Source organism: Echinops telfairi, unplaced genomic scaffold (assembly GCF_000313985.2).
Source record: "Echinops telfairi isolate 266 unplaced genomic scaffold, ASM31398v2 ScPeMD7_35;HRSCAF=133_1, whole genome shotgun sequence".
Classification (NCBI taxonomy): domain Eukaryota; kingdom Metazoa; phylum Chordata; class Mammalia; order Afrosoricida; family Tenrecidae; genus Echinops; species Echinops telfairi.
Window position 1 is genome coordinate 155,546 of NW_022103933.1, and position 11,948 is coordinate 167,493.

An 11,948-nucleotide genomic window follows, 5' to 3' on the forward strand; every position below is an offset into this window, starting at 1 on the left:
TAAATTATCAACAAGGGAGGATAAGGGAGGAAGGGGACAAAATGAGGAGCTGATACCAAGGGCCCATGTAGAAAGAAAATGTTTTGAAAATAATGATGGTAACAAATGTACAAATTTGCTTGACACAATAGATGTATGGATGGATTTCAAAAGGAGCTGTATGGGCCTCCAATAAAATGATTTTTTTTTAAAAAAAGACAGGCAAGAAAGAAAAGACCAAAATGAATATCAAATGATTGAAATTTTTCTTAACTATAGGGTAAGTAGCTAAAGTGAAAAGAAGCAATGATTCAAGAAGACATTGTAAAGTATTATGACAAAATGTGCAAAAAACAAAAATAAAAAGTAAGAACACTTGGCATTTCTCATGCTGAAAGAACTTAAGAAAATATTCAAGGCTCAAGTTGAAATATTCATGATTCTATGTGCCATAAATTGAGTGATACAGGAAGCATCAAAAGGAGATTGGATCCAATAAAAAGTTTAAAAATAAAACAAAAATGTTAGTCTCAGGGAAGATAAAAGAGATTGGAGGAATACACAGTCACTGTACAAAAAGAAAAAATAAGTCCAGTGTTCAATCAGATCAATAATATATGATTAAGAATCAATGGAATTGAAAGAATAAGTCCAAGCTCTGCTGAAAGCAATACTGAAATATAGGTTCTGACAGAAGACCAGTTAGGATATTTTAACAAATAGGTGTGTGTTAAGTTTGGGGCCAACTACTTCAGGGTCAGAGGTTTAGCAAGAAAGGCCTAGGAATGCCCTATAATATTATGTAATATAATGTAATCAACTCCATAATGGAATCTGCTGTGAACAGCCAATCAGTTGTAAGATTAGTGTGGAATACAACTGAAAGTGGACATTATGGGGAAGCTAGCTTGGTTCTTGTTATATCTCAATCCTACATCTGGATCATCCAACTATGGTTATTTGGAGTTGAGTCAACAGCCTGTCATCTTGCCTGTTGACTCAAGGAGCCATCAACAACCTGCCTGCCGTCTGACCTGTTGACCTTAGAATCAATCAATTCTTCTTCTACCAGCTTGTGTTCCTCCTGGTTTGCCTTCCTACTTCCTGGTTTGTTAGTTTCCCCTAGTCAGGAGAAGGCTCCAGTATCTGACCCATGGATTTGGACCAGACTGGACTTAATATGTACAAATTTCACTGCATTTGCTTCTCTGTTCCCAGCCTAACAAGGGTGCAGTACTGGAAGTCTTCACTCATCTGGAACAACAAATTTGGAAGGCAGCTGCCTGACCAACTGTCTAGAAGGGATTCACATTCCTGACACTTCAAAGAAAGTTAATCAAACAGAATGTAGAATTTATCAAATAACATTATTAGAGTTATATTCAAGCAAAATTTTGCTGAAAATAATTTAAAAAATGGTACAGCAGTACATTGACAGGAAACTGTCAGAAATTATGCTAGATGTAGATACATCTTGGTGGAAAGCCGAGACTAGCAGAAACATGCCTACCGGTGTTTTATTGACTATGCAAATGCAAATCAACTGGGTGAATCATAACAAATTGTGGAAAACATTGCAAATAATGGCAATTCCAGAACATTTCATTGTACTTGTGTAGTACCTGTACATAGACCAAGAGGCGGTCATTGAAAACAGGACAAGGGGATTGAGCTAGTTAAGGTTTATTGTGCCAACCTTCCCTATAAACACATGTGGGATTAATTGATGGGTGAAGAGATAAATGGCTCGGCGTTCCTTGCATTTCTAATTCTCAGGTTTCTTGCTTTCTGATGGTTGGACCAGGGTGCAGCTGCCTTAGCCAGTTCCCTGCTTCAGCTGGCAAGGCTCACTTCCTGCAAGACATCCCTGAGGATAAGCCACCTGGACCTACCCTGATGCAGCCCTGGGTGTTGGAGCAGCCATGTGGAGACCCCTGCCAGTGCTGAGATACTTACATGCTCACTGATTCAGCTTTCCTCCTGCAGTTGACATCATAGTGTGTGTTTTGTGAGATTAAGGAGGACTTTGTAGATTGGTGTCAGACATATGGACTAATGTTGGGCTTACGGGATTGGACAGCACTGGGTTGGGATGCTTTCTTAATATACACTTACCTTTTATATAAAACTCTCTCTTATACGTTATGAGTTTCTGTGGATTTGTTTCCCTAGTTTACCCAGACTAACATGGGGATATTGTGTGATTTCATATCAGGAAAGGAGGCTGTCAGGGTTGTCTTTACCCTATTTGTTTAATCAGTATACTGACCAAATAATGCAAGAAGTTGAACTATACGATGAAGATTGTGGCATTTGATTAGAAGTCTCATTAAAAACCTGAGATATGCACATCAATTAACTTTGCTTACTGAAAGTGAACAGGACTTTGAAGCGCTTCCTGATGATCAAAGACTTCAATATTGATTGTACCATAACATAAAGAAAACCAAAATCCTGATAACTGGACCAATAAGCAGCATTATGATAAACAGAAAAATATTTAAGTTGTCAAAGATTTCATTTTACTGTGGTTCACAATCAATACCCTTGGAAGCAGCAGTCAGGAAATGAATCAAAGCATTGCTTCGGGAGCTGCAAAAGACTTCTCGAAAGTGTTCAAAAGGCAAAGATGTCACTTGCAGACTAAGGTATGCCTGACCCAAGCCACGGTATTTTCAATTGCTTCATATGCAGGTTAAAGTTGGACAATGAATAAGGAAGACCGCAGAGGAATTGATGAATTTGACTTTTGTTGTTGACAAAGAATATAAAATATAACATAAACTGCCAGAAGAATGAACAAATCTGTCTTGGAAGTACAGCCAGAATGCTAGTCTCAGGTTTTTGGCTGTGAAAATGGAGTAAACCTTCAATAAAATGGACTCATTTAGTGGCTTCAGCAATGGTCTCAAAGGTAGAAAATTATGAGGATCTGCAGGGCCTGACAGTATTTCCTTTCATTGTACAGAGTCGCTATGAGTCAAAACTAACTGATTGTATCTCATAAGAACAAATTCCTAATTAGGGTAGTTATGCCTAGAAGCCCTCTAAGAAAGGAAGCGGAGGAAATGCAGAATGAAGGCAGTCCACGTTTATTTTAACACCTGGTTTTAGCAAATCTCAAATGGAGAAACAGTGAGTGGTGAAGCAGAGCTTGGCAGCGCTGACCGACTTTAAGAAAGTTCCCTGGACTAGTCAGGGAGCTTCAGAGTTCCCGTTTGCTGGAGGGCTCCTTAGGGAAGACCTTGTTTGCAGCGCCATAGTCCCCAAGAAGCCAGTGGAGTACCGGTAACTAGCACCGTGGCTGGCTCCTTTATCCTTTAGCCCTTAAAAGTACGCCGCCCGCTCGTAAGCAAGGTCACGTACGCTGCGCAGGCGCGTGCCCGCAGCCTCCAGCGAATTGGGGGCGTGGTCGGCATTTCGGCCTCCCGTGAAGCTTCGCGCGGGGAGGACCGGAACTCCGGACGGGCTGCTTGTTGATAACATGGCGGCCGTCGCTGCCCTGGGATCTCTAGGAAGCAGTGAGGTTCACATCCGGAAGAAGAGTGTCTTCTGGCGCTAGTTCGGTGGCCGCTGCGCACTTTGGAGTGTGGGCCAGTTGCTGAATGAGGGTAGCTGGACCCTCCCCGCGACAGTCCCCCCGGGCCCTCCGCCCTCACCGGAGTCCCGCCATGTCCTTCTTCCGGCGGAAAGGTAGCTGAGGGGGCGCCGCTGGGCGGCTAGGGGGCGGGCTCCCGAGGTGGGCCTCGAAGGACTTCTGCAAAAGGGCTCTGGCCCTTCTGTGAGCTTTTCGACCTCTGTGCAGATGCCCCGAGTGCCTCCTTGCTCTCTGCTGGGAGGGAGATGGTGGCCTTCCGAGGTCGGAGGGGAACTGTCGCGTTGTCCAAAAGTGTTGCTGTAACTATGGAAGTTAATGCCTTTTTGCGTAAAAATAGCTTTTCGATGTGTTTGCATACCGTATGTACATCAAATAGAGGAAAATCTTTTTAATACTCTATTACAGAGTTAGATTTTTTCAGAATATTGAGGATTTCATTTGTGAAAAGCAACATGTGAAAAAATTTTAAGCAAGTGATGTTTTCCAGTTTTCGCTTTTTAAGGTAGAATTTCCCCTTTAGGTTTTCAAAACTGTAACTCCTTATAAGACTAGAAAGTCATCTTTTCCCCTACAGAAGAGCTGGTGGTTTGGGACTGCTGATCTTGGGGTTAGTGGCCCAAGGTGTAACCCACAATGCCACTACAGTTCCTTGGTTTAGGCATTCTAAACCTGTTAATCAGTTTGTTTCTCTTCCCAAGAAGGGACATTTTTGGTTCTTTCACTTGTTTGGTTTTCACTTGTTTGGTTTGGAGACATCTCCGAACCTCTTTCTGTCATACTCTCTATCTGACCTATCAGCAAATCCATCAGGTCTACCCTAGAACATAACCAAATGTAGCCACTTCTTGTCATCTTTGACTATTGACACCTTATTCCAGGTAGTTATTTCTGTAGTTTGGGTAGTTCTAAAGGTTCTTTAGAAAGATGTCATTAGCTTAAATGTTAACAGATAGCTAGGTTTATGAAGTTTAAGGTAACTATTAGTTTGTTATAGTTTTCCAGTTGGCTACCCTTCTCTTTGTCAAAGCAGAATTCTAAGTCAGGTTATACTAAAAGCCAAACCCATTGCCATTGAGTTGATACCAATGCAGTCATCCTATCGCAACTCGTGCATTTGAATTGCTGGTTAGCAGCTGAATGCTTAACCCCAACACCACCAGAGATTATGGCACACTGTCAAATCCTATGAATCCAAAGGCTTCCTTCAAATTCTAGTAAGGTACTCACTGCCATCTAGTTAATTATGACTTATCCTATATAGGGTTTCTGAGTGTTAATTTTTAACAGGAGCAGATAGCTTTATCTTTCTCCTTCAGAAATGCTCGTGGGTTTGAACGACCAACCTTGTGGTTTTCGGTTCAGCACTTAGTCACAATCTAGGTTATTTTTGCTCTCTCTGCATATCTCCTGTTTTCCTTTTCCATTACTCCTCCATTTTATATATGGTTCTTGTTAGGCACGTTGCTGCCTCAGCATCTTTGCATTACCTGGAATTTCTTCCGCGGGTATCTGTACATTTTTACCACTTACCACTTTTAGTTTTTTGATCAATGGCAAGCTTTTTCTTACAAAATTTATAAACGCATTCCCCACTCCCTACTTCCACATCTCCTTTTCCTACTTTATTTTTCTCTGAAGCATATATCACCATCTGATTTATATGTATTTTATTAAAATGGAAACTTGTTTTTTTATTCATATTACCATGCCTACTACAGGGGGTCTCAGATATATATAGGAATATGGTAAATAGTTGTTGAATAAGCAAATATTTTTTAAAAAATCTGTTAGTTCTAAGTGCTGTGCAAAGAAAGTGATATAGTAGCAATTCAATGGGTGGCAATATGTGTGTGACTGAGTCTTAAAGGAAGACCTGTCTAAGGAATTGCCATTTAAACAGACCAGAATGGCAAGAGAAAACCTGTCTTGCAAAGATCAGAAGAACAGCATTCTGACCAGGGAAAATAAGTAGTGCAAATGTTCAAAGGCAGGAATGAACTCTGCGTTTTCAGAGAATAAAAAAGAGGTCAGTCTCACTAGAATTTCCTAGGAGTGGAAAGGAATGGAATTCCCTTAGAGATAGAGATAGCATGCCTTGAATAAATGATGGTAGCGAAAGAAGACTAAGAAAATTTTGGAGTAGAGCTACTGTCTATCTTATGACTAGCAGCCCAATGTTTACCCAACAGCACCACAAAGGCTCCTATAGCAAAGAAAGACTAAAATATAATTGCTCTTGTGTAGTAACAGTCCAAATCCCTAGTCTTTGGATGACTGCTTAATGATTATTCCACAATAATTTTCCTTTCATTGTATTTTCTTCTTTGTTATAATCTTATCAAAGCCAGATCACAGTCTTCTCTGCCCTCATTTGTCTGGCTCATTATAAAGAAAAGAATTCTGAGGGGAAATGTGGGCATAATGATGAAAGATAAAAGGTGCTAGAGTATTGTTTGTGTGTTTATAGAAATGATGTATTCAAGAAGAAAAAATGATACAGATGAGAGGGGTTGCTTGCAGATATAAAGTCTTGCAAAAACTAGAAAAATTGGGATTAATTCTTTTCTATACTGCGATTTTGCTTGGGACACACTGTAGCTGGAAATGTAAATTGGTATGATGACTTAAGTAAAGTTTAAAATTCTAAACAATCTGATATATTATTTCTACATAAATATATTAAAAGTAGTATAGGTGGTCATAGTAAAATTTTAATATCTTGTTTCCCTGCAGGGAGGGGGACTCAGAAAAAGAGAGACTTCAGTTGTGTCTATAATCTTATATTTATTTAAAATATATCTGAAGTAAATATAGTATTTGCTGAGATTTAATTAACCCAAATATTCCTTATATTATTTCTAGTCTTGTTATATTTTAAAAATGCTGTATAAAATGCACAAGAAAAAGCATATAAGGTGACAAGTAAATGTAAATAAGTAAGTAATAATAAATGTAAATGCACTAAAGTCTATATGGCTAAATGTCTGCTTAGTAGAAGTCCATATAACTAAAAGATAAAGACTCAAATTGAATGAAAAACAAAATCTAGCCGTAAGTTCTTTACCAGAGATATAACCAAAGCATTTAGGGCATAGAGCTAATGGAAATTACTCGAGGAGAAGATACCAGAATATTAGGAGTAATAGCCAGAAAAAGCTTGTGTTGCAGATGAAGTATTTTTAAGTATAAAACATTAATGTTAAAAAGATCATAGCATTATGATATTGAAAAAGAAAATGAAAAGAAAGCTGATATAGTTGTCACAATTCATCTACTTCTCACTTATCAATAGCTAGGTCCTAAAGTCCAGGTCGTTATATGAAAAGTGGTATTACATGAGAATGAAGGATAAACCTCATCATCACAAAATGAAGGATGACTACATCATTACCTAACTAACATGTAAATGAATTATTACATAACCAGCAAATTACATTGTTGCATAATTGCCAAACCACTGAGACTTGTAGCCCAGTCAAGTTGATGCATATGCTTGTCCTGCATGCCCATGTTCATTAATGCCAGAAATACGTTGTTAAATGTGCAAAATAGTTGGATAGTAGATTTTCTGCTATTGTAAGTGCGAAATGTCAGATGAGATAATTGGTAAGAAGTAGGTGTGTAACTTTTGGGAAGGAAGGATAGAACAAAAGAGTCATTATTGCCAGAAAATATGATCATAAGGAGCTGTGGTGGTGTAGTGGTTACTTGCTAACTGCAAGATCTGAAGTTCAAAACCACCAGCTGCACTACTGGCGAAAGATAGGGCTTTCTACTCCCTCCCGTAGAGAGTTACAGTCTTGGAAACTCATAGGGACTGTCTGTAGGGTTGCTATGAGTTGGCATCTCAATAGTAGTGAGTATACATAGGAAACGCCAAAAAAAAGGTACAAACACACTCAAAGCTATACACGTATTAGAATTCAAAGTAACTTGGCAAGTTTAAAAAAGATCCATGCATTTACCTATACTGTATTTAAAACTCAATTGTTCTGTATGCTAATAAAAACAAAACTTTGAGATACTTATGGTATTTGTAAAGTTTTATTGAGGGATGTCACTGAAAACCCAAATGTTCAGAATATTATGTTCATATTACTATGTTAATGAATGGAAAAACCAGAGAGATATGAAACCTCTTCATTTTTAAGTCAATTCTATTTAAATGAAAATTACTGTGGAATCATGAGGTATTAGACACGCTAATGAGATCAAAGGCCAAGATGGTTTTGAAGGCAGAAATCTAAAGTAGAGGGCTTTACCCTGTTAGAGGCTTATTTATACAATTAAGCCATCAGACTGTAGAATAGAAAGCCCAGACACAGATGTATACAGGAACCTGGTGTATAAAATAGTTCTCATTCAGAAAAGGATGGGCTAATTAGTAAATGATGCTGGTTACCCAACTTGGCAGGGAAAAGTTCTTCCTTCTATTTTATAACAAAAGGGCTCTGATCGTGTGTCTGGGAAGCAGCGTTAGATAGTACAATTGGCAGTTCAAATCGACCAGCTGCTTTTTGGGAGAAAGATGAAGCTATATACTCCTCTAAAGATCAATTGTTTCAGAAACTTTATATAGGGTTTCTATGAATCTGAATCAATTCAGTAGCAGTGGATTTATCATATAATAATAACCACATCGCATGTCTAAATGTACATGCTTTTTTTAAAAAAAGAAGCAGATAATAAATATTTTAATTTGTGGGCTATAAGGTCTCTGTCTCATTATCCTCTTTTCTTGTAGCTGTGGGTAATATTTAAACAATTGGACATGTCTGCTTTACAATAAACATTTACAAAAACTAATGATGGGTTGTATTTGGCTCGTGGTTTGTAGTTTATCAGTACCTGATGTATAGAAATAATTTCCAGGTCGATAAGAGCCCAAAATATGAAAAAGCTAAATTTGAAATCATTGATAAGATATTACAGAGTGGGAAAGTCTTTTGGCATGTGAAAAAGGCTCCCCCCCTTTTAAAAAAAACTTCTAATTGTGAATTAGGTGAAAGTTTTTAGAGCGTATCATCACTTTTACATTCAACAGTTCATACACATTTTTTTCAACTCATCCATTGCAGTCCCTTCAATGTACCCTAAATCACTTGTTCCACTTCCTTCCTGTGTTTTTTGTTTGCATCGCTCTGTCTTTCTTAATCCTCAGTACTATGCTTTATGGTAAATGCTACAGTTTTAATCTTAAATGGCCGAGTATTCTAACCCTGGGGTGACTTCAACTTAACTGAAGTGTGGCTAAGGGCCATAATTTTGAGGTCTCACCAGTCTTGATCCAAACTGTAAGCTTAGTCTCTTCTATAATTTTTGAGGGTTTTCCCCTCATGTTCTCCACGATCTTCATTATGATATGTTTCAGAACAGTTGATAGAAGTAGCTGGGCACGGTCCAGTTTTGGTCTTTGGTTACGGAGGCTGATGTTTGTGTGGCTCATTAGTTCATTGAATTAAATATTTCCATTTGTCTTCTGATTTTCATAATCATTCTTTCCTCTAGACAGGAGAGACCAATAGTTGTACCTCACTAGACCAATAGAGAGCCAGCCGTTCATTTACAAGCTTAAAAGACCCCCATTGCTCCGCACTCAGGTAGGTTGTAGAACATTGACTTGTGAACTGTGTTATGTTACTTGGATATTCCCTGAGCAGCTAGGCCCAGTGATTTGTTCCTTCAAGGTGTTTTGTTATCTCTACGAAGTTTTCATAACTTTATCCCTGTATGTGCCACCACATTCATGGATATATGTACAAAAAGATAATATTTGATAAATGTTATGTCAAATCTCTATATATTTGTGGGTATATTCCCATTTTCTTCCTACATGTGTTCAGCCTGCATGTCTATCCAATGATTTACTTGTAAATTACCACTACTGCAAGATTGGGTATATAGCATTATTAGCTCCATTACCTCCATTACCTTTAACTTATGCAAACCTTCGAGCATCTTGCCCTGCTTCCATCATTTTTTTCCCCACCTCTGCCTTCTTGTAGGCTGCCTTTCCCGTCCATCAACACTTTATCTGATCACTAGCAGCCAGTGTTGTTTCCTTCCCTTCCTCTCCCACTGCTGTGACTGTGTCTTTTAGTTTGAAAACCTTCAAGTGACTTCTTATACTAGTCATCTCATGAAAGATATGTCCTTTTGTGATTGCCTACTTTCACTCAGCATATCCTTTTTTTTTTTTTTTTAACATTTTATTAGGGGACTCAGCATATCCTTTAGGTTCATCCTTAAGGTTCATCATGATTTTGTATTGCTTAGATTCATCATGATTCATCGTTATTCATTGACACAATGTTCTAGTGTGTAAGCACCACAGTTTATTCATTCTTACACTCATGGGCATTTGGTTGGTACCATCTTTTTGCTAGTGTGCTTAGGGCTGTGATGAACATACATATTTCTATTTGTGGTGGTGGTCGTGGCATTAAGGTGTTAAGTTGGTTCTGACTCATAGCGACTCTACATATAAGAGAAAGAAACATCAATCCGTCTGTACCATCCTCACATTTGTTTTTAGGTTTATCCCATTCTTGTAGCCACTGTGTCAGTCCATCTTGTTGAGGATCTTCTACTTTTTTTTATCAAGTATGATGTCCTTCTCCAGGGACTGGTGTCTCCTGATAATATGTCCAAAGTACATGAGACAAAGTTTCACCATCCTTGCTTCTTAAGGAAATTTTAGTTGTACTTCATCCAAGATATAGTTCTTTGTTCTTTTGGAAGTCCATGTTATATTCAATATTCTTCACCAGCACTATAGTTAAGATGTATTGATTCTTCTTAGGCTTCTTTATTCAGTGTCCAACTTTCGTATGCATGTGAGGTGATTGAAAAACCATGTCTTGAGTCAGGTGCACTTTAGTCTTCAAAGTAACATTCTTGCTGTTTAACACTTTAAAGAGGTCTTGAGCAACAGATTTGCCCTATACAATGTATCATTTGATCACTTGGCTGCTGCTTTAATGCGATACAAGATACAAGCAAGATGAAATCCTTGACAGCTTCATATTTTCTCCATTTATAATGATGTTACTTATTGGCCTCGTTATGAAATTTTGGTTTTCTTCACATTGATATGTAATCCCTACTGAAGGCGACACTCATTGATGTTCATCAGTAAGCATTTCAAACCCTCCTCACTTTTAGCAGGCAAGGTTATGTTATCTGCATATCACTAATAAGCCTTCCTCCAGTCTTGGAGCCACATTCTTCATATAAGCCAACTTCTCTGGTGATTTGCTCAGCATACATATTGCATAAGTATGAGTGGATGCAACCCTGATGCACACCTTTTCTGATTTTAAACCAAACAGTATTCCCACATTCTGCTGGCACAACTGCCTCTTGATCTGTTTCACAAGAGCACAATTAAGTGTTCTGGAATTTCCAATCTTCTCAATGTCTTAGGGGTCTTACTCCTTTAAGGTATATGCCAAGTAAAAAGATTGCCATGTTGTATGGCATATCTTTTCCCAACTCTTTGAGGCAGTGCCATATTGCTTTCTACATTATTTTGCTATTTGACAGCCCACAGCTGTGTGTGAGTCTATACCATTGGCTAAATTAATGACACTATCAATAAAATTAGCTTATACACCAGGGGGTGATTGATAATGTTTCTATCATAAAATGATAATGGTATCTCTAAAGGCAACCCAAAACATGTATAATCCATAGATATATGAATGGATTTGGGACTCACACTTAATTCCACCTCGAATCTAAGAACAGTTAGTTCTTATGACATGTCCCTGCTGGATGCTCACCCTCATGAAAACATCACTGAAGTTATGGGTGCTATAATAAAGTGTAGTGAAGAAACCAGATGCTGCCTAGAGCTATCAAAGAATAGCGTGTGAGGTCCTAAAGGCTTCTCTTAAAACAAGCAGCCACTTAGTGAGATGTCAACGAAGTAAGTCCACATGGAAGAAGCACATCAGGATGTGTAATCTAAGGATTGTAAATAAATCTCAAATTTGAAGGGGGTGGGGATAGTATCAGAATTTAAATTGTGAATACCTGATGTGTAGAAGGTTATGGATAACAGTGGAAGCCCAAAATCCATTTATGGGGTCCTCTGGTGAATTGCCTCTGACCATAGTGAAAGGATATGAATAGCCTTGCTCTCTATCATACAGAGCATTGTAAAGTCAATTATTGAGCATGTAGTTAGGTTAGCTGGTCCCGACATGATGGCTGAAGACAAAGTGGGTGCATAAGCAAATGTGGTGAACAAAGCTGATGGTGCCCAGCTATATGTCTGGGGTCTTAAAAGCTTGAGGATAAACACGCGGCTATCTAACTGAGAAACAACAAAGCCCACATGGAAGAAGCACACCAGCCTGTGAGATCA

General features: G+C 38.4%; 1 protein-coding gene across 1 annotated transcript in view; it reads left to right on the forward strand.

Moving 5' to 3' along the window:
- The first annotated feature begins 3,455 nt into the window (after positions 1–3,455).
- Positions 3,456–11,948, forward strand: part of AKAP10 (A-kinase anchoring protein 10) — a 202,911-nt gene continuing 194,418 nt past the window's right edge. The window contains exon 1 of the mRNA XM_045290278.1: positions 3,456–3,672. Within this exon, the coding sequence (XP_045146213.1) occupies positions 3,585–3,672 (88 nt within the window). The 5' untranslated portion in view covers positions 3,456–3,584. The remainder of the gene's footprint in view (positions 3,673–11,948) is intronic.